This window comes from Lampetra planeri, chromosome 3 (assembly GCF_965212315.1).
Source record: "Lampetra planeri chromosome 3, kcLamPlan1.2.h2, whole genome shotgun sequence".
NCBI classification, from domain to species: Eukaryota; Metazoa; Chordata; class Hyperoartia; order Petromyzontiformes; family Petromyzontidae; genus Lampetra; species Lampetra planeri.
The window spans coordinates 10,600,606-10,626,317 of NC_136109.1; the positions used below are offsets into that span (position 1 = coordinate 10,600,606).

The 25,712-nt window shown below is 45.8% G+C and overlaps 2 protein-coding genes across 6 annotated transcripts; one reads left to right on the plus strand and one right to left on the minus strand.

Moving 5' to 3' along the window:
- Positions 1-439: 439 nt before the first annotated feature.
- Positions 440-25,668, minus strand: LOC144717293 (uncharacterized). 5 transcript variants are annotated; one of them, XM_078592747.1, is made up of 7 exons: positions 24,710-25,668; positions 18,358-18,869; positions 17,485-17,562; positions 7,432-16,776; positions 5,481-5,870; positions 4,300-4,386; positions 440-2,767 (listed from the first exon to the last, which is right to left on the minus strand). In XM_078592747.1, exons 2-4 carry the CDS (start codon positions 18,866-18,868, stop codon positions 15,857-15,859), a joined length of 1,509 nt encoding a protein of 502 aa, XP_078448873.1. In that variant the 5' UTR covers position 18,869; positions 24,710-25,668; the 3' UTR covers positions 440-2,767; positions 4,300-4,386; positions 5,481-5,870; positions 7,432-15,856. The 5 variants fall into 5 exon arrangements, with proteins under 5 accessions (XP_078448873.1, XP_078448872.1, XP_078448871.1 ...); XM_078592746.1 differs by having other exon boundaries at positions 5,374-5,870; XM_078592745.1 differs by lacking the exons at positions 17,485-17,562; positions 18,358-18,869; positions 24,710-25,668 and having other exon boundaries at positions 5,374-5,870; positions 7,500-15,859.
- Positions 13,022-16,993, plus strand: LOC144734619 (uncharacterized). The gene is made up of 2 exons (XM_078616891.1): positions 13,022-16,413; positions 16,671-16,993. Exon 1 carries the CDS (start codon positions 13,022-13,024, stop codon positions 15,215-15,217), a length of 2,196 nt encoding a protein of 731 aa, XP_078473017.1. The 3' UTR covers positions 15,218-16,413; positions 16,671-16,993.
- Positions 25,669-25,712: the final 44 nt, after the last annotated feature.

A 25,712-nucleotide genomic window follows, 5' to 3' on the forward strand; every position in this document is an offset into this window, starting at 1 on the left:
ACACACTAAACTATAAACTCAACTGTCTTGCTTGTGCTGAAGTAATCTGGAAGTTTGTTGAAAACACCTTGGGTGTATGATGCACAAAAAGTACAAATGACATTTCAACGAAGTGGCTTTTCACGTGGAAATGTATAGTAGCCAAATACTGAAAACGGATGTTGATTCTAAATGTTGAGAATAGCCGGAGGACCCGGAGAAAAATCCATGCGACCACGGGGAGAGACATGCAAACTCCAAATATATAGGCGTCAGGGTCAGGATCCCCTTTATACCAGATGATGTAGTTAGCATCTCGCCACCGTGACGCCCGTCTCATTCATCGTCCACAAACACGGGGGACAATAAGTTAAATGCAATGGTCTTTTCCAAAAATATAATTAAGGGTATATGGAAGTGTGACCCCAAACCAAAAGGATGAACAGACAACTCCAGCAGCTCTTAAACAGCCAAAACTTTATTCAGGATCCTTTACGGCATGACCCTATCGTGTGGCGATTTTGGCCACGCGTTTTCGTTACTGCCACACATGCGTCGCAGCTGAGCCTATTCTACTCTGAACCACGCACCTCACATGATCTCCTTTTATACCTCCCCAATTTAGCCAGCCACGTTTCCCCAAGCAGATGGCAATCCCATTCTCCCACCTATGCAGCCTCATCCCAAATTGATGGAGGTTGAGGTTGTCCCCATCTCTCTCCCCTTATCTGAACCCCACTAAACCTGTCATGCCAGCACTGTCCGAAATAATTAAGTGGTCCATTCACTTGTATCACATCGATGTTATCGAAATATTTCCAGAATCCTGGTTGTCCCATGGTTAGTTGGTTTCTAAATATTTAATTATTCTGTTCTCATGATTATTGCGAACTTATGTACATATACATGAGGCTAATTGGTCTGTGGTTATTCAAGTCAATTTCATCACCTGTTTTCGTAAGAGTGATTGAGCCATCATTCCATTATTGCAGTATTTCATTTCAGTATAAACAATAAGCGAACAATCCGATAGTTTTGTTCCAACAATTTGGGCTCGATGCTTGATGACGTTTACAGATATACCAATCCGTCCGGGTGTCTTCCCCCCCAAACTCCGCCCTCCCTCCTTTTTCTTGATTCTGCAAAGGGCAGATGTTACTTTAACTGACAGCTCTTTTCCTCCTCATCCAGGTTATGAGTTTGTTTTTTCTGAGATCTACATAAAATTCCTCCATTTTGTTTTTATCACCCTCCCATTGTCTGCTTTCATGCTCTCATTACTTGCGGTCTTTAATAATTGTTGAGTTCTCTGATTTCTTAGAGGTCTGAGATTCAATTTTCAGCTTGGATTTTTCGTCCCTTTTTATATTTCTCCTCTCCCCTGACATGTATTTTGTGGTTTCAGACAATTTCTTCTGTTTGCTTTTTTCACATTAACTTCACCACCACACTCTCAATTGTCGATTAGTCAAGGAAAAATAATTTCTTTGGTTACCTGTGGTTTGTCCATCAGAATCAAGTCTCATTCTTAACTTCACCAATGGACATCACCATATTGTATTTTATATCTACGTGACTTTACCGAAAGAACCAAAAAGTATGGATTCCTGCAGTCACGAAAGCTTCAAATCAAGATATCACCATATACATTTTAAAAATCAAATTTGAACACCAAAAACCAAAAGAGGCGACTAAAAATCACAACAGAAAATGTTATCTTTACATTTTGAACACTTATCTAATCAGTTGTGTTTTTATTATGGAAGCCTATGCAGGCCTTTATTGATTTTTGAATTACCTTTAATTGGTCTTGGATAAATGTCATACACTTGAGATAATCCACGTGGGTGGGACACCTCTCAATCATCTTTTTGGGATTCCCCTAAGCAATGCTTTGATCGCTCGTGACTCTTCACATGTGAGCGCTGAGCGAAGCACTGCCCGCACACCGAGCAAGAGTATGGCTTCTCGCCCGTGTGCGTCCGCAGGTGCTTCTTCAGGTCATTGGAGATCGAGAATTCGTGCCCGCACACTTTGCAGACGTACGGCTTCTCGCCGGTATGAATGCGTGTGTGGATTCTCAACTCGCTGGAACGTAAAAATCTATGTCCACAAACCTGGCAAATATGCGGCTTCTCCCCCGTGTGTGTGCGCATGTGGACCTTCCGCTCAAACACCCGGTAAAAGCCGCGCCCGCACACCTCGCACTGGTATGGCTTCTCACCCGTGTGTTTGCACAAGTGGATCTTCAGGTCGCTGGACTGCCAAAAGCCATCACCACACACCTCACAGGTGTACGGCGCCTTGCCCGTGTGCGTGCGCAGGTGGATCGTTAGACCAGTGGCCTGCAAGAAGACACGCCCGCACACCTCACAACGGTGCACCTTCTTGCCTGTGTGCCTGCACAGGTGGGCCTCCAGTTCGCTAGGTGACGAAAAGCTACTCTTGCACACCTCGCACCAATATCGCTTCACTCCAGAACTTTCAGCCTGAGGGTTTCGTACAGGATCGGCTTTAAGTTCAAACTTGTGGGACTCAGTTTCACTCACAGTGGGCGGCTGCTTCTGGTTTGTCATGACGTTCCTTATTTTTCGGATCTCCAGTTGCTGGGGAGATGTGTTCTTGGTGACAGAGATGGCAGCCGATTCTTCTTGCTGTGCTTCTTTCAACAGCGCTCGTGGTAAGACGTGCGGTTCATCACTAGCTGCACATGTGAGGTTTGCTCCTGATTCAGGAAGTGTGGTATTATTTTGGACGATATGTGGGTGGAAGCCCAAGAGATGATCACCTTCAGAGAAAATAAAGCAGTTCATTACCACGTGTTAAGAAGCACTGCAACTAAACTTTATATATACAAAGGTTTATTTTTTACAATATGCAATTGTGGAATGCGTACTGATGTTATTCACATCTTTATCAATTAAAGTGTAAGATATATGTAAACAACTTGTATTCAACTGTATGTTATTGCAACATTAGCATTCTAAAATGAATCCATTAAAAGAGAACACAAGTCCTTTAAGAGGTTGCCGGGTGACTCAAAAATCAGACTACTGAACTGCACCGCGATCCTGGGTTCGATTGCAGGCAGCTGCCCGTGATTAAACCAGGCTCTCAAGTATATTGAAGCTGCTGGTGTCAGCGCAGTCATTAATGACTGCACAAAAAAATGACATTAATTCTGGTTCTGAAATTTCTTTGGCTAAATTACAGCTCTGAAAATAAAGAAAAAGTCAGTTTGTCATGCGTCAAATATTACACTGTCTAAAAGGGTGGTTGTGAAAGTGATACCCATTTATGTTTCGACCATCACGTTAAGGCATCTCGGAGGTAGCTCTGGGATATCTGCTTCTGTCAGCTGTTCGCAAACCAGAATGGTTGCGCTGCTCTGCGAGATATCTGAATGGATACTTAGTCCCATCACGTGATGCCTTATCACATAACACAAGGGGAAAACCTCAGTAGGTGCAGAATTGATTCTAATGCATGAAGTTCGCTACTCTTAGTCACCATTTAACAATGTATTACAGGTAGTCCTCTACTTACGATGGAGATGCGTTACGACGACCCCAACGTAAGTCAAAAATATCGTAAGTCGAAGATGGCCTAGCCTACCCAGGAGTCCTAAAGAATGGTGATAATCTAGCAAAACAGCAATTTACAGTACCGTATAAACTATATACTGTATAGATTTATTAATTACAATACAGTATTGCACAGTAAAATGTAAAGTAAAAAAAACAAGGTAAATTCTTAGCCTACCTATATGAACTGCAATTTAATAGAAAGTTTTTTCAGGAAACAATCCTATCTGCTATAAAAACTTTTAACATACATTGAACGTATAGTATCGTGGTAACCCTAAAATTAAATCGCTAAAGCTACGTATCATACATGCATTGAACATATCGTAACGTATCATATTGTACTGTACTTACCAAGATTCGTACGCTGCTGCGTTTGCCTACCGCGCGAAATTTAAAATATTTTACAATTTTGTCGTATCGCCATCGTAAGATCAAAATATTGTAAGTCGGACCATCGTAACTCGGGGATTATCTGTATATGTTGTACGTACACATTCATTTACAAATAGCAGGGGGCTAAAATGAAGTGTGTTCAACTGAGCCTTGCTCCTCTTCTTGAGTTAGCAGCACACAACTCAATGTTAGCATTGGTAACTGGAAAACATAACTGTGATTGCATAACATCCAGGTACAAGCACGCACACAGAATTTAAACTGGACTCAAGCCAACTAAATCCATGGCAAACACAGAATGTGGTTGGTGTAACTTGTTCAATGAAGAAAATAAATTTACCTTCACGGGGCTCGCTTTTAATAAGTTTCCCCATCGAGTTTGGTTTGGAGTCATTTGTGACTGTGGTCGACTTCTTTTCTCCTTTTGCTGGACATATCAAAAACAAATCACTGGATCAACATTGAGCAGTCATTGCAGCAATTATTTTTTTTTTCCCTATATCTGAGAACAATTAATGACAATTACCTTTTTTGACCTTAATACCTAAATTACTAACAATAATATTAATTAGAAGACCAAGTAATATTACACCTTAGTATTATGTTGAACTTCTTTTGCACCATATGTAGCCAACTGTGCTAATCGGAGGTGGGAGGGAAGGACAACAAGCGAAAGACAAAAAGGAGCTCTAACTTTAAACATCATTCAATCATTTAATCAACTGTGACAGTTAAACTGTAGCATTCCCTGCTGTTGGTGACACCGATTTAAGAAGAACACCCAGGTTATGACTACAAAAGTTACAAAGTGAAATCTCGGCCAGGATAAGCTCAACACCTCCTCATCATTATGGCCAGGAATTGAACTCAGGTAACCTACCCTGGGGGGTTAACTACTTTGAAAAAATGTTTAGAAATCAGATTTATCCTGGTACCCAAAAATGCTCCTTTTACTGTAATACCTGCACTACCAGAGGCACAGCTGAAATCAGGAAACCGATGAGTCAAAAATATCGTGTATTGCCCAACAATGTAGCAAAATAACCCGTGACATTTTGGCACGCAAATACGGACCTTCCGTTGAGGTTACACAGCTTAGAAGGGATGCACTGCAACCATCATGGATTCTATCCAAGTCGAAACAATTAAATGAAATCAACTATGTGCAATTACATCAATAGTGGCTAGAATATAATGCAGTGTGAATGCCATGGTGACATGCAATTTAAACAAGTGCATCAAGACTGCAAAGTAAGAATGTGTATTTCCCAGCACTCGAGAGCAGAGGGGCAATTATTGTAATATAGTTACGTTAAAAATAAAATACGTCGAGTGACATGAATGAAATTAAGGCACTGCCCTGTAGTTCTCAATGAAAAAACATAACTGCATAAAAAATTGAGTTATTTATTACCATTGTCTTCACATGGATGCATTTCCTCTTCCATGCCAACAGAATTCACTGAACCTGTTGATGAAGCAGAAGCCACTACATATTTATGATTGTCCATGTCATCCAACCTCTGCACGGACATCAGCAGCTCCCGGCTCAAGCCGCTGAACAGCGCGAGCAGCACGTCCACCAGGCCCCCCAGCGTCACGTTGCCAGGAGAGGCAGCAGCAGCGTCCCAGAGCGGCGTCCCAGCGTCGTGGGGCTCGGCGCTCTGCAGGGCCTTCACCACTTGCCGCAGCACGGCATAGAAGCCGAAGGGCAGGCGGTCGCGTGCCGTGGCCAGCAGCTCGGCCCGCACGAGGCCGTCCCTGACGCAGGCGCGCAGGACCCCGTAGTCCCGAATGCCCAGCTCCGAGTCCATGGCCCGGGCCACCTCCGGGTTCACGCCTTGTGCCTCCAGCCACGCCGGGAAGTCCCCGCTCAGCTCCAGCACTGGAGCAGCCACCGCGCATGCCATCCTGATTGAGATTTGAAGAGAGAATGTTTACTTTCGGTGGGAGTTGTGCATGTTCAATTACTTTGTTTGGCCTGTGAATTAATGCTTTGCCAAAGCAGAGTTTGTGGAAAAGGTTGCAAACTTGAGGGCTTGAATGTGTGAAATCCAGATTCTGCTCTGTCTCGCACCACTGTTGCCTCTGGGCATAGTTCAGTGACTTCATAAGGGCCACTGCTTTGTCTAGGTCATCATAACACCAATATTCCTGGTGATGGCTGTGGGCCCCAGTATGGCATTAATGACTTGGTGGGATGTGTTCTTGGTGACAGGTGGTAGCCGATTCTTCATGCTGTTTCATCTCATCCCTCTCGTGGTAAAGGGTGCTGTTTTTCAGCTGCAGGGACAATATTGGCTGTTGAACCAAGAAGTGGACACGCAAGATGTTTTTCACAGCGGCCAAAAATAATGTGGATACAAAGTGTTCAGAGTTTTCAATCATCGAGCTGTTAGGCATAGTTCAGCTAATCCGCTTTCTGAATATTGCATCAGTGTTCAGGTGCTGAGTTGATGAACGGGAAGACAATGCCAAATTTTATGATGAGTCTGTATTGGTTGTTAGGAAAGTTTCTGCTGTTAGTTTGGCTGTCTGTTCTTGGTATGTACATACACATTATATATTTGTATAAATACGAGTAACCATGAACGATTTTTTTTTACAATTTAACACTTTTTAATTAAGCAGAACGTATGGCCTGTGAACGTGTTATTTATTTAAAGTTGCGCATTTTGATGTGGCGTCACATTTCTCATACCCCCCCCCCCTCGTCACAAATGTCTGACCCCCCCCCCCCACCTAGGTGCGTGACGTCATTTATGGACGGCCCCTGATACGTCCATGGCTCGAATTCTTGGACACCTATGCAGGAGTGGAAGGCAACCTCGCCCGCCCATGTGGCAACACGTACGACGATGCCCCTTTTGCCAACCCACTTCCGGATGAAATGCCTCGTGGTCACTATTCACCGACCAGAGTTTGAGCATATGGCAGAGTTGTTGATCTGGTTCTTTCGGTAAAGTCACGTAGGTATAAAATAAAATACTAAAATAAATCACGACGTTTCGATTGCAACACAAGCAATCATCATCAGGTGGGAAAAGCACAGCAATATTGTTTATTTTAAATAAACCGTGGGTGTTAACGTGGGAGGTGTTTTTTTCGTCTAGACCAGGGGTGGGGAAATCATTTGGTGTGCCCCTGCCATGGCAACCGCAGGCGGGACTCGAAATTCAATAAATCGAGGAGCAAACCTGGAAAAGCAGTTGCGAGTAGCAACAACATCATCAATACCAGCTAACATCACACGCCTCGCCCAAAGAGAAGCAGTTCCAGACATCACATTAGGGGTGAGTTAATTAAATGTTTGACCAAATATAACAGGCTAATTTTTAAGTTGATAATTTTGCATGGCCCCGCGAATGATGTTATAAATATCCAAATGTCCCTTGGCAGAAAAAGTTTCCCTACCCCTGGTCTAGACACACGATACCACAGAGTGCGAAGTCCACGAAAAGCCTCAACTCGCCTTTGTTGCACGACCACGTCTGTCTATAACCCCGTGACGCTTGAGAGTGAAACGTGGTCCAATCTCACCGCGCTGTGGCGTTTTCCGGCTGATGTTTGGGAGGTGAAATATCCTCTCTCGACCAAAAAACCTCGCGAAGAAAATAACGCCTCTGTCTAGGGGGTTGAATAAAACAAATGATAATCACTAGATAGAAATAAAAATAACGAAGCCTTCAATCAGCCCGCCCAGAAAATGAGACGGTGTTAACCAAAAAAAAATAACAACATTTAAGCTTTAACTGAAGCCCATCCCGTCAAACTGGCCTCGTCTCTCGCTCTCTTAGTAACGCACCAGTCCAGTTTCGTCAACGGTGAATTCGCCGGGTTAGGGACCGCGGTCATTTGAATGCATTGTGCTCTCAAGTCACCGACTTAGGAAACGGAATTCGTTCCCGGGACCCCTCCCCCGCCCCCGTTCGTAAGTCGAAACACAGCAATGTTACTGGATTTAATTGGCCGTACGTGTCAGTGGACAACAAACTAAACAAGAAACGTAATTCGCTCATGGGATCACTCCGCCCCCGTTCGTAAGTCGAAACACAGCAATGTTACTGGATTTAAATGGCCGTATGTCTCAGTGGACAACAAACTAAATAAGAAACGTAATTCTCTCATGGGATCACTCCGCCCCCGTTCGTAAGTCGAAACACAGCAATGTTACTGGATTTAAATGGCCGTACGTGTCAGTGGACAACAAACTAAATAAGAAACGTAATTCGCTCATGGGATCACTCCGCCCCCGTTCGTAAGTCGAAACACAGCAATGTTACTGGATTTAAATGGCCGTATGTGTCAGTGGACAACAAACTAAATAAGAAACGTAATTCTCTCATGGGATCACTCCGCCCCCGTTCGTAAGTCGAAACACAGCAATGTTACTGGATTTAAATGGCCGTACGTGTCAGTGGACAACAAACTAAACAAGAAACGTAATTCTCTCATGGGACCACTCCGCTCCCGTTCGTAAGTCGAAACACAGCAATGTTACTGGATTTAAATGGCCGTACGTGTCAGTTCGACATAAAACTAAATAAGAAACGTAATTCGTTCCTGGGACCACTACGCCCCCGTTCGTAAGTCGAAACACAGTAATGTTACTGGATTTAAATGGCCATACGTGTCAGTGAGCAACAAACTAAACACAAAAAGCAGTTCTAAAGAAATTAGTTGATTTAATGAGTTTCAATTCCAATGAAATGCTGTTTTCATCCAAGTTAAGCCAATGAGTTTATTAAGAATCAAAGCAATCTAGTTAAAGTTATAAAAATGGGCGGTGAGATATTTAAATACGTCATATTTGATTCATAATAGATTTTTTGGTGAGGTCATGTAATGGTATGACCAAATTTGTGTTAAGGCCCTCCACCACCTGACACAGCCAAACATTGTCACATGCGCAAGCGTTTAGTGCACCAATTATTGTTCAGCTTATTGGTAAGTTAAAGAACAATTCTCACAACCAACGTCACCAACGTACAATACAAAGCGGCATGTTAAATGCGTGTACACTAAACACATCACATCAGCACAGTCCGCAGAGATGCAAAAATATTTAAAATCCTCTCTCCGTTTCTCTACAGCTCCGTTCTTAAAACTTTGCGTTTTCCGCATGTGCTTCTACGGATAGAGTTTTGCGTGCGGTGTTCAATGCTTTTGCTGTGGACCGTGGTGTGCCACGGATTATGGAAGCATTCGCAACCTCCTGTTTGTCTTGGTGTGTGTCTTTGTGTGTCTCTCTCTGCATGTTGTCTGCCTATGTTGTTTCCGTCTGTGTTTCCTTGGTGTGTGTCACGCTCGGTGTGTCTTTGTGTCTCTCTCTGCATGTGTGTCTGTGGTGTGTCACGCTCGGTGTTTTTGTGCGTCTCTCTCTGCATGTGTCGTTTCCGCGTTTGTTTTATCATTCATTCTTACCTGAGGATGGTTGCTTGTGTTGCAACCGAAACGTCGTTTTCTATTATTTCATTTTATTTTCTACGTGACTTTACCGAAAGAACCAAAGAGTAACTCCACTCTTCTTGTTCCTTGTGTCTTCTTAATAGTCAACACAGATGACGGACAGTAATAAAAATGTGTCCTTTTCCAAAATGTGTTTTAAGAGTATGAATGGTAGTGCAGTCCCAAACGAAAGGATGGACAGCCAAATCCACCAAGTCTTTGAATACCAACAGGTATTAAATACCAACACGTTTATTATTTTAGCGTGGAAAACTTACCCATGCATTCTAGTTACCCCCCCCACCTCTCTTTCTCTCTCACTAGCTTTTTGCACCCCCCCCCCTCATCTAGATCTAGTGTCAGGATGTCCTTGGATGCCTCTCTCCTTCCATGCATGCTAAGGACCAGCTAGGATTTTAGAGTATCTCGGATTATAAATGGGGAGGTAGGTAGAATCAAGAGTTTTTATTTCGATTTAAAGCTTTCGTGACTGCATGGATTCATATTCTCGGTTCTTTCGGTAAAGTCACGTGGCAGTGAAAAAATACGTGACTTTACCGAAAGAACCAAGAATAAAAGTTTTTTATCTCAAAGAAGCCCTTTATATCCACTGTGATATATTCCACATTAGTCTTTGTCTGATAGCAATTTAAGGTCGAGGAACCACGGCTCTATGGGCTACATCTTATGGGTCCATGATGAATTGTGTTAGGATTGGGGCATAGTCATGAAGCTGGAAATCTAAAATCTGAGGTTTGGTAACTTGTGAGAGCAGACCTTTTGGGGTGAAGATGTAATTGATCCTCGATCGGGCACCGTGTGCTTTGCATGTGTGCGTGTAATACTTTTCATTCTCCAGGGGTCAATATGCCGGTGCCGAAGTTTAATTTCTTCCATACTTCTCAAGGCACTCAAGTTGTCTGATTTGGAGGAATGGGATTGATCAATCTGAGGGTCTTGTATAGTCATCTCCTGTAATACAGGGGGGTGCTCACATTGGCGGATTACTGGCGGTGAGGGTTTTAAAATATTTTTATTGTGGTAATCACACGAGCCCGGTACAACGTTTCGATGGTTTCTGGTGAGGGGAACAGAAAAACCTCTGTGGGGAGGAAGGGGAGGGGACTTTCGGTACTTGACTATGTATAGGTGATGGGAGGAATGCTCGGCCCCCACATTGAGGGGGTCTTCTGTCAGGGGGGGGGGGGTAATATATATGGGGGGTGGGGGGGAGGTACATGACAAATCATACAACATACACGCGGCTTTACATGTTGGGGTGTCCACCTCTCTATTCTGTCAATCTTATCTTAGCTGTCAAAAAAGTGGCGGAGGGGCTGGGGGTTCTACCCCTCCCTTACCCGCTCCCGTCTCCCAGCCCCAACCCTCTCCGCCTCTGCCTCTCATTTTAAACTCCGGCAGAGGGAGGACCACCTGGCCTCAAACTCCTTTTCGTTCCCCTTTTAACTTTGTGGAACAGGTGTTCGATCCCAGCGTGGGCTGGCAGGGTGTTGCACCATCTTCCCCCCGAAGGGGGTTCATGGTCTTTCCAGTAAGCCAAGATGGTTTCACTGCCTATGTTGAAATTTTGGAGTAGGGCGTGCTGGTGTTTTGAAAAGGTACCTGGTTTTAGGCCTCACGGGGTGGTTTAAATTCGAGAGGTTGGTGCCCCATATAGCCTTAAAAGAAGGCCTGATATCTTCTTGTATAGTTTTGCAATGTCCGGGCATGACCAGAACTCATTTAAGTAGGTTTATGTTGTGCTTCAGGTGAATCATGGACAGTCAGGAGTCGCCGCCATGAATTTTGCCCTTGTTCCACTTGTCATGTAGGTGCCAGACATAATTTTAAACTGTACCAGTCTGAGTGGTGTTAACCTTGGACCGGATCTAGGGGCTTGCCAGATTTGGGACCATTTCTGCAGTATGATCTCTCAGGGAAGGCGGCTTCTATTCCATAATTTTCTGGTTGGTTGCTGATCTGATCCTGGCGCCTTCCATGCCCAGCAAATGGTAAGCTTCCGCGAGTCTATAGTTAGGCCTTGGCTTTTCCAGCCAGTCTATGATAGGGTGGGTGGGGGGGTCCATCTAGGTTTTTGTCGGGGGATTTTGTTATGGCGTCTCTGATCTGTGAATATGTAAAGAAATGGCGGTGGGATTTCAAATTTGGTTGGTACCGGATTGAACGACAGCACCTCTTCCTCCTTGGTCGAGGGGCCTACAAACTTTCTCTATGCTTGCTTCTTTCCGGTTGGGCCATGCTATTTCTCCCCCCCCCCCCCCCCCGAAGGTGGTGATTTTTTAATATATGGGAGTTGATTGGAGGTGGGTTGCAGATATTCAGCAAAGACGCATATTTCCCTTCCCTTCTTATCGGTCCATTGTTCAAGACAAATCTCCCCTGTGGATCTGATTTGTTTGGGAGCACGAAATAAAGGTTTTTATGCCGCAAGATGGGAACTCCTCTCCTGCTGAAGGAGTGTGTGGAATGAAAACACTTCACCAACCCAATGGCGTTTTAATGTCCCAGCTTCGCCTGGCATGAGGCGTCTCCTGAAGGAATGCAACATCTGCTGAGTGTAAATGTAAGTACAAGAGTTGTCCCCCATTGCCTCTTGATGGGGCGGTTGAGACCATTTACGATCAGGGAGAAAATGTTTCGCCTCTTGGGGGACAATGTGAGGTGCCGACCAGTGCTTGATGAAGACCTCATGCTATTTTGGCCTTGTGATTGCATGATCGTTGAGGGGACATTACTTCCTGTGTGTAGTGGGGCACTATAGTATTCTGTCTTGGGTTAAAAGCAGATTCGCTTGCGAAGCATTTGTTGAGTTACACTATATGCGGCCGTATTAATGCAAATGGGGAGGCTAGCTAAAATCTATAGCCCCTGAGATAAAACTGAACAGTCTTCACGGAGAATACCATCAAATCTATGGGACCTTTTTGGCAGTATTAAAATGATGAAATCAGAATCGGCTTACCCTTCCTGGCAATAAAACAGGTAGAAGTAAAATAAATAATAGAATGCGACGTTTCGATTGCAACACAAGCAACTGTCATCAGGTGTCAATGCAAGCTCGGAGAGAGACACACATACACAGAGAGAAACACACACAGAGAGAGACAAACACACAGAGAGAGAGACAAACACACAGAGACAAACACAGACACGGAGACAAACATAGAGGAGAGACACATAGAGAGACACACACGCAGAGACACACACAGAGACACAGAGAAACAACGCCTCTGTGACAAGGTATTATATATAGAGGGAGGGGGGCAGATACATTAGCATGTCAATGAGAGCGGCAGGGGGAGAGAAATTGGAAGTTTGAGAAAACAAACCTAGTAAACCTATAGAACGGCAGGGGGAGAGAAATTGGAAATTTAAGAAAACAAAGCTAGTAAACTTAGAAATGCAATGAAATGCAACACAGAGAGTCGGTTAAGTTAACCGACTAAAACTGTAGATTCGCTATAAATAGCGCCACATATCTACAAACTAAGCCTGGCTGCGTCTACAAACTAGTGAGTGCGCGGAGTGCGCAGTTGCGTAATCCGCGGCAAGACGTACCGCATCGTTATACCGAGCATTGCAGCTGCAGCAACATGGGAGGGAAGAAAGTGGCGACGCCGTTCCAATCCTCACACATCCTTCAGTATGGGATGGAGCTCATCACGACGGAGGCCAATGGCGCGCAGTCCTGTCGTTGCTTGTTCTGTGTTCACCAAGGCCGTGATGTGGTCGAGGTGACGGGCGACTCGGGCCGCAAGCGCAAGAACCGCACCGACATCAAGTACTTCACGAAGCCGTTCCTGCTGCATCAGTACCGCCACCATCTTGAAGGGCAGCACAAGGAATCGTGGATGCTCTACCAGACGCTGTCGCCCGATGAGAAGAAGAGCTACTTCAACGGCATGGCCAAGCGCACCAACACGCTCCACAACTACATGGACCTGTCGACCGCGTCGATCGACTACGTGATCCAGAACAGCATCATTGAGACAATTATCGGGGACTTGTTCTTTCGCGATGACGACGAGGACAGCGGCGACGACAACGACGACGAGGACGCGGCCGCAGCCATCGCCAAGAAGGCCGCCAAGAAGGCCAAGGAGAAGGTCAACGCGATGAAGCTGTTCGTCAAGAATGTGAACATCGAAATGGGGACGTATACGTACACGGCAACAATCAAGAACGAGATGCGCTTCGAGCTCGCCATGGACCACGTCGGTGTCGGCATGTCGTTCCGTCAAACGGCTGCTGCCATCGATCATGCCAGGATCCGCACCAACACGCCGAAGCTGCAGGGCATGAACGACCTCATCGTCACACAGTCAGTCCGTGTTCTGGTGGCCGTCGGGCTGCAGATGATCGCCAGGATAATCGACAATCCATCGGTGTGGGCCTTCTCTCTGGCTGGCGACGGCAGTACTCACCGCGGCCAGTCGTTCTTCGACCTGCGCACCCGCGTTTGTTACCGCGGCTTCCTCGTCAATCTGCACCTGGTCGCGATCCCTATGTTCGAGCGTCACACTGCTCAGAACATCTTCCGCATGCTCGTCAAGTTCCTCGACGCGCTGTACCCCAACTGGCGCGCCAAGCTGATCGGCTTTTCATCGGACGGCGAGAATACGATGACTGGGCGTCATGGGGGGCTGGTGACGCTCATTGTGAAGGAGGCCGAGAACGACGTCATTCGAATCTGGTGTCCACCTCATCAGATCGATATTGTGGTCAAGAAATCTGCCGAGTGCGTCTTCGATGGCAGCTGGGTGAAGATCGTGTACGACTTTTCGGTGTACCTACGCGCCCAAAACAACCTGATCATCAAGATGAAGGTCAAGTGCCCCAGGAAGGCTAACCGATGGGCCAATCTCGGGAACGTGCTCAAGTTCTACAAGCAGTACCGCCGAGCATTGATCGAGTACACTACTGAGAACAACCCCGCGAAGCTGCCCACCGCCGATTGGTGGGTTCTTACCTACGCGCTCGCGCCCGCCATCGACACCATCAACGTCACTATCGTCCAGCTCCAGAGCCAGTCGCTGCTCATCGCGCAGCAGGAGGAGCATATTCAGTCGCTTATCGGGTCGCTCACCGTTTTGTTCAGTGTTGAGATTGTTGATGGCGTCAACAATCATGATGAGGCGTACGTGTCGTATCATGATCAGTCGATGCGCATCGCGTCTGCCGCGATCATTGCCCACATTGAGGACCAGGGATCGTTTGCGCAGGAGAGCTACGAGGGTCTCAATGAGGTCGACAAGACAAGGATCGTCAAGGAGATCTCGATATATGCGATGACGCTGATCGCGGGTCTCAACGACGTCAAAGCAGAGCGTAACGACGCCAATCGAGCTCTCGACCAGGATGCGGCGCCCGTGATGCCCGCTCAGCTCGTGAAGATGCGTCCTGGTGTGTTCGTGAAGGACGTGCTGGCAGTGCGTCGCGTGCATGTTACGAAATTCTGGTCAGCTGTGAAGGTCGACATGGTCGAGGAGGAGCATCGCCAACTGGTCAAGCTCTACAAGGAGGACACGATCATTCACGACGCCATCAACAAGCACACCAACACGACGACATTCAACGACGCGTGGGATGTGCTGCCGAGTGGTTTCGACAACCTCCGCGCTTTCAGCGGCGGGTTGGCATCGGTGCTCGCCAACACGACGGCGGTCGAGTCGGACTTCTCGATACTCAAGTGGGAACTCGACGAGTTCCGCAGTTCTATGATGCATCTGTCCCTTGAGGGCATCTTCCAGACAAAGCAGCGTCGCCTCCTGGTGGCGTTGCTTCGTTAGCGAGCGTAAATCAATGAAACAATGGGGCTCTATAGATGATCTACATTTATTCTACAAACTAATCCTGGCGGTGTCTACAAACTAAGCTAGTCTGTATAGTTTGTAGATATGCACAGTTTTAGGAGGCCTGCGGTTAACACAACAGTTCACACTTTACCTGGTTGATTACGTTCTTCCAAAGATTGCTAAATTTGAAGTTAAGTATGAGTTATGTAGAAATCCTCCCCGTAGAGGTGGTTCAAACTTGATTTGAAGCTTTCGTGACTGCAGGAATTACTCTTTGGTTCTTTCGGTAAAGTCACGTAGATAAAGCTATGCCTCTACATAAAATTTATGCTAGAAAGCTTGCATGTTCCGTGATTCAGCGGGGAACGGGACCCACCCTGCCACTTGCAGTCATCTCGGAACGGGAAAGGGTTATGTGGCCTCACCGTTGTTCCCATTCTACTTCCACAGAGCTCATCTCTCCTTCCTTAACCACAATACATTCTGGCAGTCAGTATCTAATGGAGAGTTCTGAGTGCATCAACATCATATTAGTCCAGAGTGCCAAAGGTAATGCGGTGGGGGTGGAGAAATATCATATACGTTTGAGACATTCATTATTCCACGTATGCGAAACATCTCTCAATCATCTTTTCAGGATTTCCCCAAGCCATGCTTTGTTCGCTCATGCTTCTTTACATGTGAGCGCTGAACAAAGCACTGGCCACACACTGAGCAAGGGTACGGTTTATCACCCGTGTGTGTCCGCAGGTGCTTCTTCATGTCACTGGAGATCGTGAATTTGTGGCCGCACACTATGCAGACATGCGGCTTCTCTCCGGTATGAATGCGTGTGTGCACCTTCAGCTCGTTGGATCGTAAAAATCTACGCCCGCACACCTGGCAGACGTACGGCTTCTCGCCCGTGTGCGTGCGCATGTGGACCTTAAGCTCAAAGGCCCGGTAAAAGGCGCGCCCACACACCTCGCACTGGTATGGCCTCTCGCCCGTGTGTTTGCACAAGTGGATCTTCAAGTCGCTGGACTGCCGAAAACCATCACCACACACCCCGCAGGTGAATGGCCCCTTGCCCGTGTGCGTGCGCAGGTGGATTGTGAGACCATTGGCCTGCAAGAAGACGCGTCCGCACACCTCGCAACGGTGCAACCGCTTGGCTGTGTGCCTGCATAGGTGGGCCTCCAGTTCGCCAGGTGATGAAAGGCTACTCTTGCACACCTCGCACCGATGCGGTTTTACACCAGAGCTTTCCGCCTGAGGGTTTCCTACAGGATCGGCTGCATCAATTTGAAACTCGTGTGACTCAATCTCATTCACAAGGGGCGGCTGCTTCTGGTTCATCATGATGTTCCTTATGTTTTGGTTCTTTAGTTGCTGCGATGTGTTCTTAGTGATAGAGGTGGCAGCTGATTCTTCTTGCTGTGTTTCTTCCCACCGCTCTCGTACTAAGGTGTGCGGTTCACCATCAGCTGCACAAGCAAGATCTACTCCTGAATCAAGAAGTGAGGTCACATTTTGGATGATGAGATTTGGGTGGAAGTCCAAGAGGTGATCACCTTCAGCGAAAACAAGCAGTTAATTATCACATGTTAAGCACACCAAGTAAACTGCATATATATGTCCACTGGTTTTTAAAATATATAGTTAATGTGTAATGTATGCTGCTGTTATTCAAGTCTATATCAGTTAAACTGTACTTTTTAAGCGAAGATTTTGCATTAAAAACAGTGTTATGTTATTGCAGCATCAGCATTATTAAATGAATCCCTTAAAAGAGAACCTGTCTGTATGTCCAGTTGCCTGTTTGGACTGAGAGTCATAAGCTCAACCGCCGCGCAATAGGTGTTGGCATCTACCTCTGCAGAACATGAAGAACGAGCGGCATCTACATCTACAGGAGATTATACAACTTTTAAAACCATTCCCCATGTTGAGTGTACATGCCGTACAACATGTACTAGCACAAGCCGAAAACCTCAGTAGTTTCAGAATTAGTTCGATTGTATGTGCTCCATATTTGGAAGTGTATTTAACTGAGCCTTGCTCCAATTCTCGAGGTGGCAGCAGATATCTAGTAATCATAGCAGTGGTGCATGCAAAAACACGCTAAATGTGATTGAATGACATCCTGTTATAAGTGCTAGCACTGAAAGTTTGAGCTAATGGATGTGCATACATTTGCAACTCAACTAAGCCAAGTAAATTCATGGCAAGTGCGGACTATGGCGAGTGCAGCTTGGTGAATGAAGAAAAAACAACTTTACCTTCAGGGGGCTCGATTTTAATCAGGTTCCCCGTCACGTTTGATCTGGAGTCATTTGGTACTGTGGTCCAGTTGCTTTCTGCTTTCGCGGGACAACAAAAAAAATATACACGGAATCACAACTATATATTTGGGAACATTCAATGGCAATGATTGACCTTCTTACCTTAACGCCTGTTACCAAAACAATAATATTAATCGGCAGGCCAAGTGATATCAAACCTGAGGTTGTCGATCACATTTGCTATAACTTTAAGCATCATTCAATGATGCTGCATGACACGGTGTAGTGTCAAGCAGCTTGTGAGGCTGATTTAAGAACACCAAGCTCGTGACTACAAAAGTGAAATGCTAGCCAGGATAAACTCAACGCCTCATCGCCATCTATGGCCGGGAATTAAACGCAGGTCGCCGGGTGCAAAACATTTAAAAAGTAGATTTCTCCTCGTACCCACTGATATTCCTTTTACTGAGACCTGTACAACCAGAGTCAGAGACGGAATCAGGAAAACTATCTAATATCCAACGTTATTGCTTAGTCAACACTTAAGAAAAATTTACTGTGAAATTTTGTCGGGAAAATGAGGACCTTCTGATGAGGTTACACCACTTATAAAGGATCCACTGCAATCATGATGGATTCTATCCAAGTCATAACAATTTTTTGCACTGTGGAAAGAGTGACATCCCTACCACTTAGTGCAATTAAGTCAACAATGTCTGGCATATAAAGTGGTGATGAAGCCATTCTAACATGTAATTTCCACCACTGCAAATAAAAGTGATGTGACGTGAATGAAACTAAAGCGTTGTCCTGTATTTCTCTATGCAAAACGTAACTGTCAAAAATATATTTGACGCAATTATGCATTACCATTTTCTTCCCTTGGATGTGTTTCATCTTCCATGACATCAGAATGGACAGCACCCGTTGATAAAGCAGAAGCCATGACATATTTATCATTGTCCATGTCACGCATCCTCTGCACGGACAGCAGCAGTTCCCGGCTCAAGCTGCTAAACAGCGCGAGCAGCACGTCCATCAGGCCTCCCAGCGTCACGTCGCCAGGAGAGGAAGTGGAGGCGGCGGCAGCATCGTCCCAGCGCGACGTCCCAGTGTCATTGTGGGGCTCGGCACCCTGCAGGGCCTTCACCACCTGCCGCAGCACGGCGTAGAAGCCGAAGGGCAGGCGGTCGCGCGCCGTGGCCAGCAGCTCGGCCTGCACGAGTCCGTCCCCGACGCAGGCGCGCAGGACCCCGTAGTCCCGGATGCCCAGCTCCGAGTCCATGGCCCGGGCCACCTCCGCGTTCACGCCCTGCGCCTCCAGCCACGCCGGAAAGTCCCTGCTCGGCTCCAGTATTGGAGTGGCCACCGCGCACGCCATTCTGATTGGGAGAGAGAATGTGCAAATGTTTTCATTGGGTGGTAATTTCACATGTTAAATTGCTTTGCGCAGCCTGTGCTTTTACGGCTTTGCAATGCCAAGACGATGGAGAAAGTTCCAAGCTTCAGGGCTTGAATGTGTGAAATCCAGATTCTGGACTGTCTCGCACCACTGCTGCCTGTGGGGAGAGTTCAGTGACTTCATAAGGGCCACTGCTTTGTCTAGGTCATCATTACACCAATAATCCTGGTGGAGATGACCGTGGGCTCTAGCATGACATGAATGACTTTGTGAGATGTGACGTATGTCGAACTTCTTCCGCACCGTATGTAGCCAACCGTGCTAATCGGTGGTGATCTTGGTGACAGAGGTGGTAGCTCCATAAGGGCAACGTGCTATGTTTCATCCCACCGCTCTCGTGGTAAAGAGCGCGGTACATCATCAGGTGCCAACAAGTGCTTTGTTCCCGAACCAGGAAAATGGCCGCACAAGATGTTCTTTGCAGTGGCCATAATTAATGTGGAAACAAAGATATCATCATTTCCTGCGAAAGGGTTGTTGCACTTGATGCTTTTTCGTAAAAATTCTGCCAATCCGCTTTCTGGAAGTTTAATCAGTGTTTGAGTTTCAAGATAATAAACAGGACCTGGATGCCGAAGTTTATGAAGATCTTTTTGTGTTGGCTATTGGGAAAGTGGCTGTGGACAATTTGGCTGGTTTTTATTGGTAGCTGCTACGTCCGGGCATCAACGACCCACGTTGAGCTACAGCCGGTCGAGACGGCAGACAGCTCCGGCGAATGCCAGTCGCTGGAACATCTTCTCTCGGGGTGCCGATGGAATATCAAAGACTACTGTCCAACGTCACTCCGAGGAAGATAGACTCTGGGTCACGCTTTAGCAACTGGTCCACTCGTGTGTGTTGTTGTGTATATGCCCCCTTTTTATTTATTTTTATATATTTTTTTTTAAGAATTATTCTGCTAACATATATAATATCGTTTTTTTAATAGACACGCGGCAACGTGGGAACGAACACGCCCCCACACTTCCACAGATGCGCATACACCATATCAAAAGACTAGAGGGCATGAAAGAGGGCAATAAAGGTAATAAAAACTCCCCTAATTTCACACAAGAGGAACAAGGGAGGGGGGAATTGCAGGCGGGGGGGGGGGGTCAGGAGGACATCCTTTTGTTAAAAAAAACCCTTTGATAAATACAAAACCAGGCCACGAAATATATAATTATATTCTTAACAAAGGAAACAACATTGACGATAAAAAAGCACAGACGGGTTTTGAACCATGTTAGATAAACAAGTTACCAACTTAGCCATGAAGAGTAAGCAAACAGTATCTATCCTTACTCCAATTGGAAACCAGACTACAGTCTGCACCAGTCGCGATTCATCAATTGTTAATTAAATACGGACATTATTTACCTTAAATAATTTCTACGCGGCCGGGCCGAAGCACCAAAGAATAATTATGGCTTGGGTCGCTCCAAAACAAAATTCCTAGCCGGGATACCAAATTAAATAATCACAAGAAGTCAAATAATAAGTACGGAATTAAAGTGGATCCCCTAGGAGAATTAAGGGCGGGGAAGCCTCTCATAATCAACCAAACGCAACACCCCATGAGAAGCGAGCAACTCACGGCCATCTTTGTCTTCCCGAGAGGATCTCCACACTCACACGCCAAAAGCCAGGAAATGACACCAATAAAGGTTGGGGCAATGACTCAAAGGAAATTAACACACGTCTTCGAATAAATAAATAAGCGCATGCGCCGGGTGCTTCCACCGTGGAAACAACCGTCTTTGTCTCCCCGCAACACGGACAGCAAAAATTGCACACGCGAGCAAATAACATTTCCATGGGAGATCGGGTCACGATGAAACATCGTGAACACGGTTTCGGCATAACTTGGGCATAATGGAACCAAGCAGCAAATAAGTCGCATTTCAACTTCCAAACCAAAACAACTTAAGCTGTGTGAGACAAAAGATGATCCCCGAGCAAGGGAGGGAATAATTAAGCTCGCTTAACGCGTAGGTTTTCGCGACAAATATTATTCAGTAACAAAAACATGGATTCGAATATTTTTTTATATATATAACTCGATGCGAACGCGAATCATCGGTCTGGTTAATGGATAACTTAGGTGGCGCCGTCACGAGGCCCCCCCCCACCCCTTCTTCCAGAACGACACACAGCTGTCTTCAAAGCTAATAAACACACGGACAAACACGCACGCGAAACACACGGACGGACACGCACACGACACACACACGGACGCAGATGTTCACCCCCACAGGAATGTTTTATGACAGCCTTTGAACAACTCGGGAAACTGAGTGGAATTTCCAGATATAAGCCAAGGAAAAATCCATCCAAAGCAGATCGTCAGGGGCTCTGGACCCCTTCTCGTCAAGGGCTCCGGCTCCACCACAGATCTTCACGAGCTCCGGCCTACATCTCATCTCGTCTCCGGGCTAAGGCCCCACCAGAGATCTCCAGGGCGACAGCCATCTCTTCTCGTCGCCGCCAACGAAGAAGCTCTCGTCATCCAGAAGGACGAGGCTCGTGGGGTGGCGACGTGCATCGCCTTGACGTGCATCGCCTTGACGTGCATCGCCTTGACGTGCATCGCCTTGACGTGCATCGCCTTGACGTGCATCGCCTTGACGTGCATCGCCTTGACGTGCATCGCCGAGGTGCTCGCCTGCCGCACACGAGTGAACGAGCCAGCTCCCTTGCCGCCACCACACACGTGCTCGCCTGACCACGCAAACGAGCGCAGCCGCGCCGTCAATCTTCGTACGGGCTCAGCCGAGGGAGGAGTCGGAAGCAGCCGATCACCGCAGCCGCGCCAGCCAGAGGGCCCTTCTCCGAAAGTCGTTCGTACCCACAACTTCCCTCACATAGGCTCACACGCGCTCGCATCGACGCCCACCCCCCTGTGAGACTATCTATTTCGTCCTTACCATCATATCAACCCTACACAATTATCGGAAGACTGATTATCAACTACATGAACCATCAGCTGGCCATGAGGAATCGTGGCCCGTCGAGTGATTAAGAGTCCGTCGGTTATAAGAGTGAGGTTGTTTTCCGTGCCTTTCCCTTGCTCCGCTCATCACATAGGCGATCAATAGACTCGTCGAGGCAAACTCAACCTCTCGAAATCCTCATTACGAATTGACCGTACACAGAGAGAGAATATCTTGTCAAACCAGTTTCCTTTGTCATAGAGTCTCGCCGAAGCATTAATTAAAACAGAGCCAGATTCGCTCTCCCACACACACGCCCTCACCCACCATTATATCAAACATTCCGTTAAAAGGATTTTATACTTGCCGATGAATCTATTGACATATACTTTCGCCTCTGGGATACAATAAGTGCTTTTTATTACCGCCATATGAAGTGTGTCATGCTTGTTTTCAAACTCGGCCAGTCGCCGATTGTGATCGATACATGGGCGAACTAATGAGATGTCTGGTGGAAAGGTAGAGGTTACGATTGTTAGGAGGGTTTTTAGTCATTCAGTTCGTTAAATGCATAATGTCGCAAATGCATAAGTGTTTATTCATTCATATTAGTTAATGCATAATCTCGCAAATGCATAAGAGTTTTGAGTTATTCAATTTAGTTAAATGCATAGTCTCGCAAATGCATAAGTGTTTATTCATTCATTTTAGTCAAATGCATAGTCTCGCAAATGCATAAGTGTTTATTCATTCATTTTAGTCAAATGCATAATCTCGTAATTGCATAAGAGTTTTAGTTATTCATATTAGTCGAATGCATAATCTCGCAAATGCATAAGAGTTTGGTTATTCAATTTAGTTAAATGCATAGTCTCGCAAATGAAGAAGTATTTTTAGTTATCCATTTTCGTTAATTGCATAATCTTGCTCATGAATTATTGACGCATGTTTGACCTGCATGATAGAATGTCACATGCTTGTTAGAATAAAATTGTTATCACAGAAGCATATCGAGTGTTCCTTCCAAGTCCATGCAAAACTGTCTTATTCTTGAGTACTGTATCCTGTGATGAGATCTCAAACTGGAGACCTAAAATAATATAAAACACACTAAGATAATCAGTAAACGTTTAATCGATGATAATCGTGTTATCCTGATTGATATAACACTGGATAAACGAAGCTAAGCTTAATTATCACAACTGCACACATTAACATAATCGCAAGCATCCGCATAAATTACTATGATTATCTCCGTGTTTATCATAATTTATGCATATAATTACATGCATTATCATAATTATGCATATTAATACACACATTAACATAATTAATGCGATTTGCGCATTTTTCGGAAAATTATTAATTTTTATTATTTTCATCAAAATTTCATAATCCAACACATACAACAGTGTTTCGAGGTCATAGGTGGCGTTGTTGATGTTGTTGTATATATGAACATAACGCATACCTGTCAGCCCTTTATCAGTGCCTATTACAGACCAATTCAGACCTTATTGGTCACCCCGTGCCCTTATAAATCTCAACGTTCATCCTACAAAGTCCCATCACAAGGGAGAAACACAATACTTTTTTTTACCTGTATTGAAACGGCTGTATGCCGTTTGGACCTGAAAAATCAATTTCCCTGTACAAGAATACAGGGTACACCGTATGGGTTGACAGGTATAACAATGCAAACTTTTGTCTTGCTGGCGCTTGGCTGAAGTCACCTGCCGTATAGTCCGGAGGTTGAATGAAAACAGCTTGGGTGTATGATGCACAGCGACTGCGCGGAATGCTGTGCGTAGAGGCTCATTGGCGTGCAGCAGAGGTCGCAACCGGGTACCCGATACCCGTACCCTACCCGATACCCGGCTACCCGTACCCGGCCGGGTACGGGTACCCGTTTGCGACCCTGGTGCGGCCGGGTACGGGTAAGAAATCAAAACCCGTTTGCGACTTCTGGCGTGCAGTGTTCCAACGTATTCTCAAATTCCAGCTTTACCATACCTGCTTCACTTTACCGTATATAAAACGGGAGAGTATAAACATTTTAAAACGTAAGCTTTCGCGACCAATATCATCCATAATAGAGGTTTTTTTGGGTTAGATCACGTAAATATATAAATGGGTCGTTAAAACCCGCCACCACCCGACACAGCCAACTAGTAAGGGTTGTCACGTAAGGGGCCGTCCATAAATTACGTCACGCACCTGGGGGGGGGGGGGGGTCAGACATTTGTGACGATGTGTGACGAGGGGGGGGGGTGCGAAATATGACGTCTCATCAAAATGCGCAACTTTAAATAAATATAGACAACACGTTCTACTTAGTTAAATAGACTTTTTAATGTTATCAACTAAACCTCAGAGTGCAGCGCCACATTAAATACGCACTACAATGACGATAGTTTAAAGCGATTTAAAGCATGCTTTATTTTCAAAATGGAAATATGGTTTGGGGGGGGTGGCAGAGCTTTGTGACGTCATATTTGGGAGGGGGGGGTCTGACTTTTTGTGATGCCGTGTGACGAAGGCGGGGGGGGGGGTAAAAAATCGTCCAAAATCGCGTGACGTCATTTATGGACGGGCCATAATAATAATGTATGCATTGACTTTGAAACGGATTGGTCTACACCAGAGACAGTGTTCTTGTTTATGGCCTGGTCTCACCACGTGTTAGAAGATCCAGAGAACAACGCCAAAATGCGAACAGCACAAATACAATGCCACGTTTCAGAGCATCTGTGGGATAGCTTTTCTTGCCAGTACGCTTACCCTCAGTTTAACACGTAGGCTTTCGCGAGCAATGTCCACAATACAGTTTTTTTTATACGCTTACCCTGTTGTGAAGGAAGACACTTTTGAGATTCGGAGTGCGACGCAACAAAAACCCCAACTTGTCGTTTTCTCCTCCTCCTCCTCCTACGTCTATTCGTCGCTCCTAAAGAGTGAGCCGTGGCGTTTGTCAAGATCCTCGACTGGAAAAATAATCCTCTGGCATAATCGCGAATAAAAGGGCATCTCTTCCGTATAGCCTCTAACAACAACAACAGCACTTTACAGGAATACAAAAAATAATTGAATCTTCAAACAGCCCAGCCCCTACCTGGCTTGGCTTGGCCCGGCGGACGACACGGTATATATATTAAAAAATATATATATATAAGTGGAGGGAAACCTTTCGATAAGACAACCAAAATCATTGAGAGCCGCCGTCTCCACCCCGACCCGTCGCAGTTCGCCGGTCTCCTTCGGCTGCGAATCGCACAGGTTAGGGACCGCGGTCATTTGAGAAAATCAAAGTGGTTGGGGAATAAATAAATTCTGTGTTGCATTGCATTACATTTCGAAATTTTGCTAGGTTATTTAATTAAATGTGTCTCTCTCTCTGTCTCCCCTCATTTTTGTCGTTTAGTCGTTTTTAAGCGCAGGCTCCGTGCCACTCATTGACACGTCATATTTAAGGTGGGGGTCTGATTTTTTTGTGACGCCGTGTGACGAGGGGGGGGGTCAAAAATCGTCCAAAATCGCGTGACGTCATTTATATACATGACACTATACAATGATAATAGGGTTTTCCCCTTTCTTCTGCCAACAAAACAGGTGTTAAGATGTTAAAACACCAAACTTAACCCTTTTACAAGGAATCATGTCTGTATTAACCACAGAATGCAAAAAAACACGCCTTTTAGCGTCCTCTGGTCTAACACCGTTTGAGACGAGGCTCAAAAGAAAGCCACAACACAAGCAGTCGTCCTCTGGACGGCTGCTTGTGTTGTGGCCGAAACGTCGTGAGAATTCCCTTCTACGTGACTTTACCGAAAGAACCAAGAAGATGAACT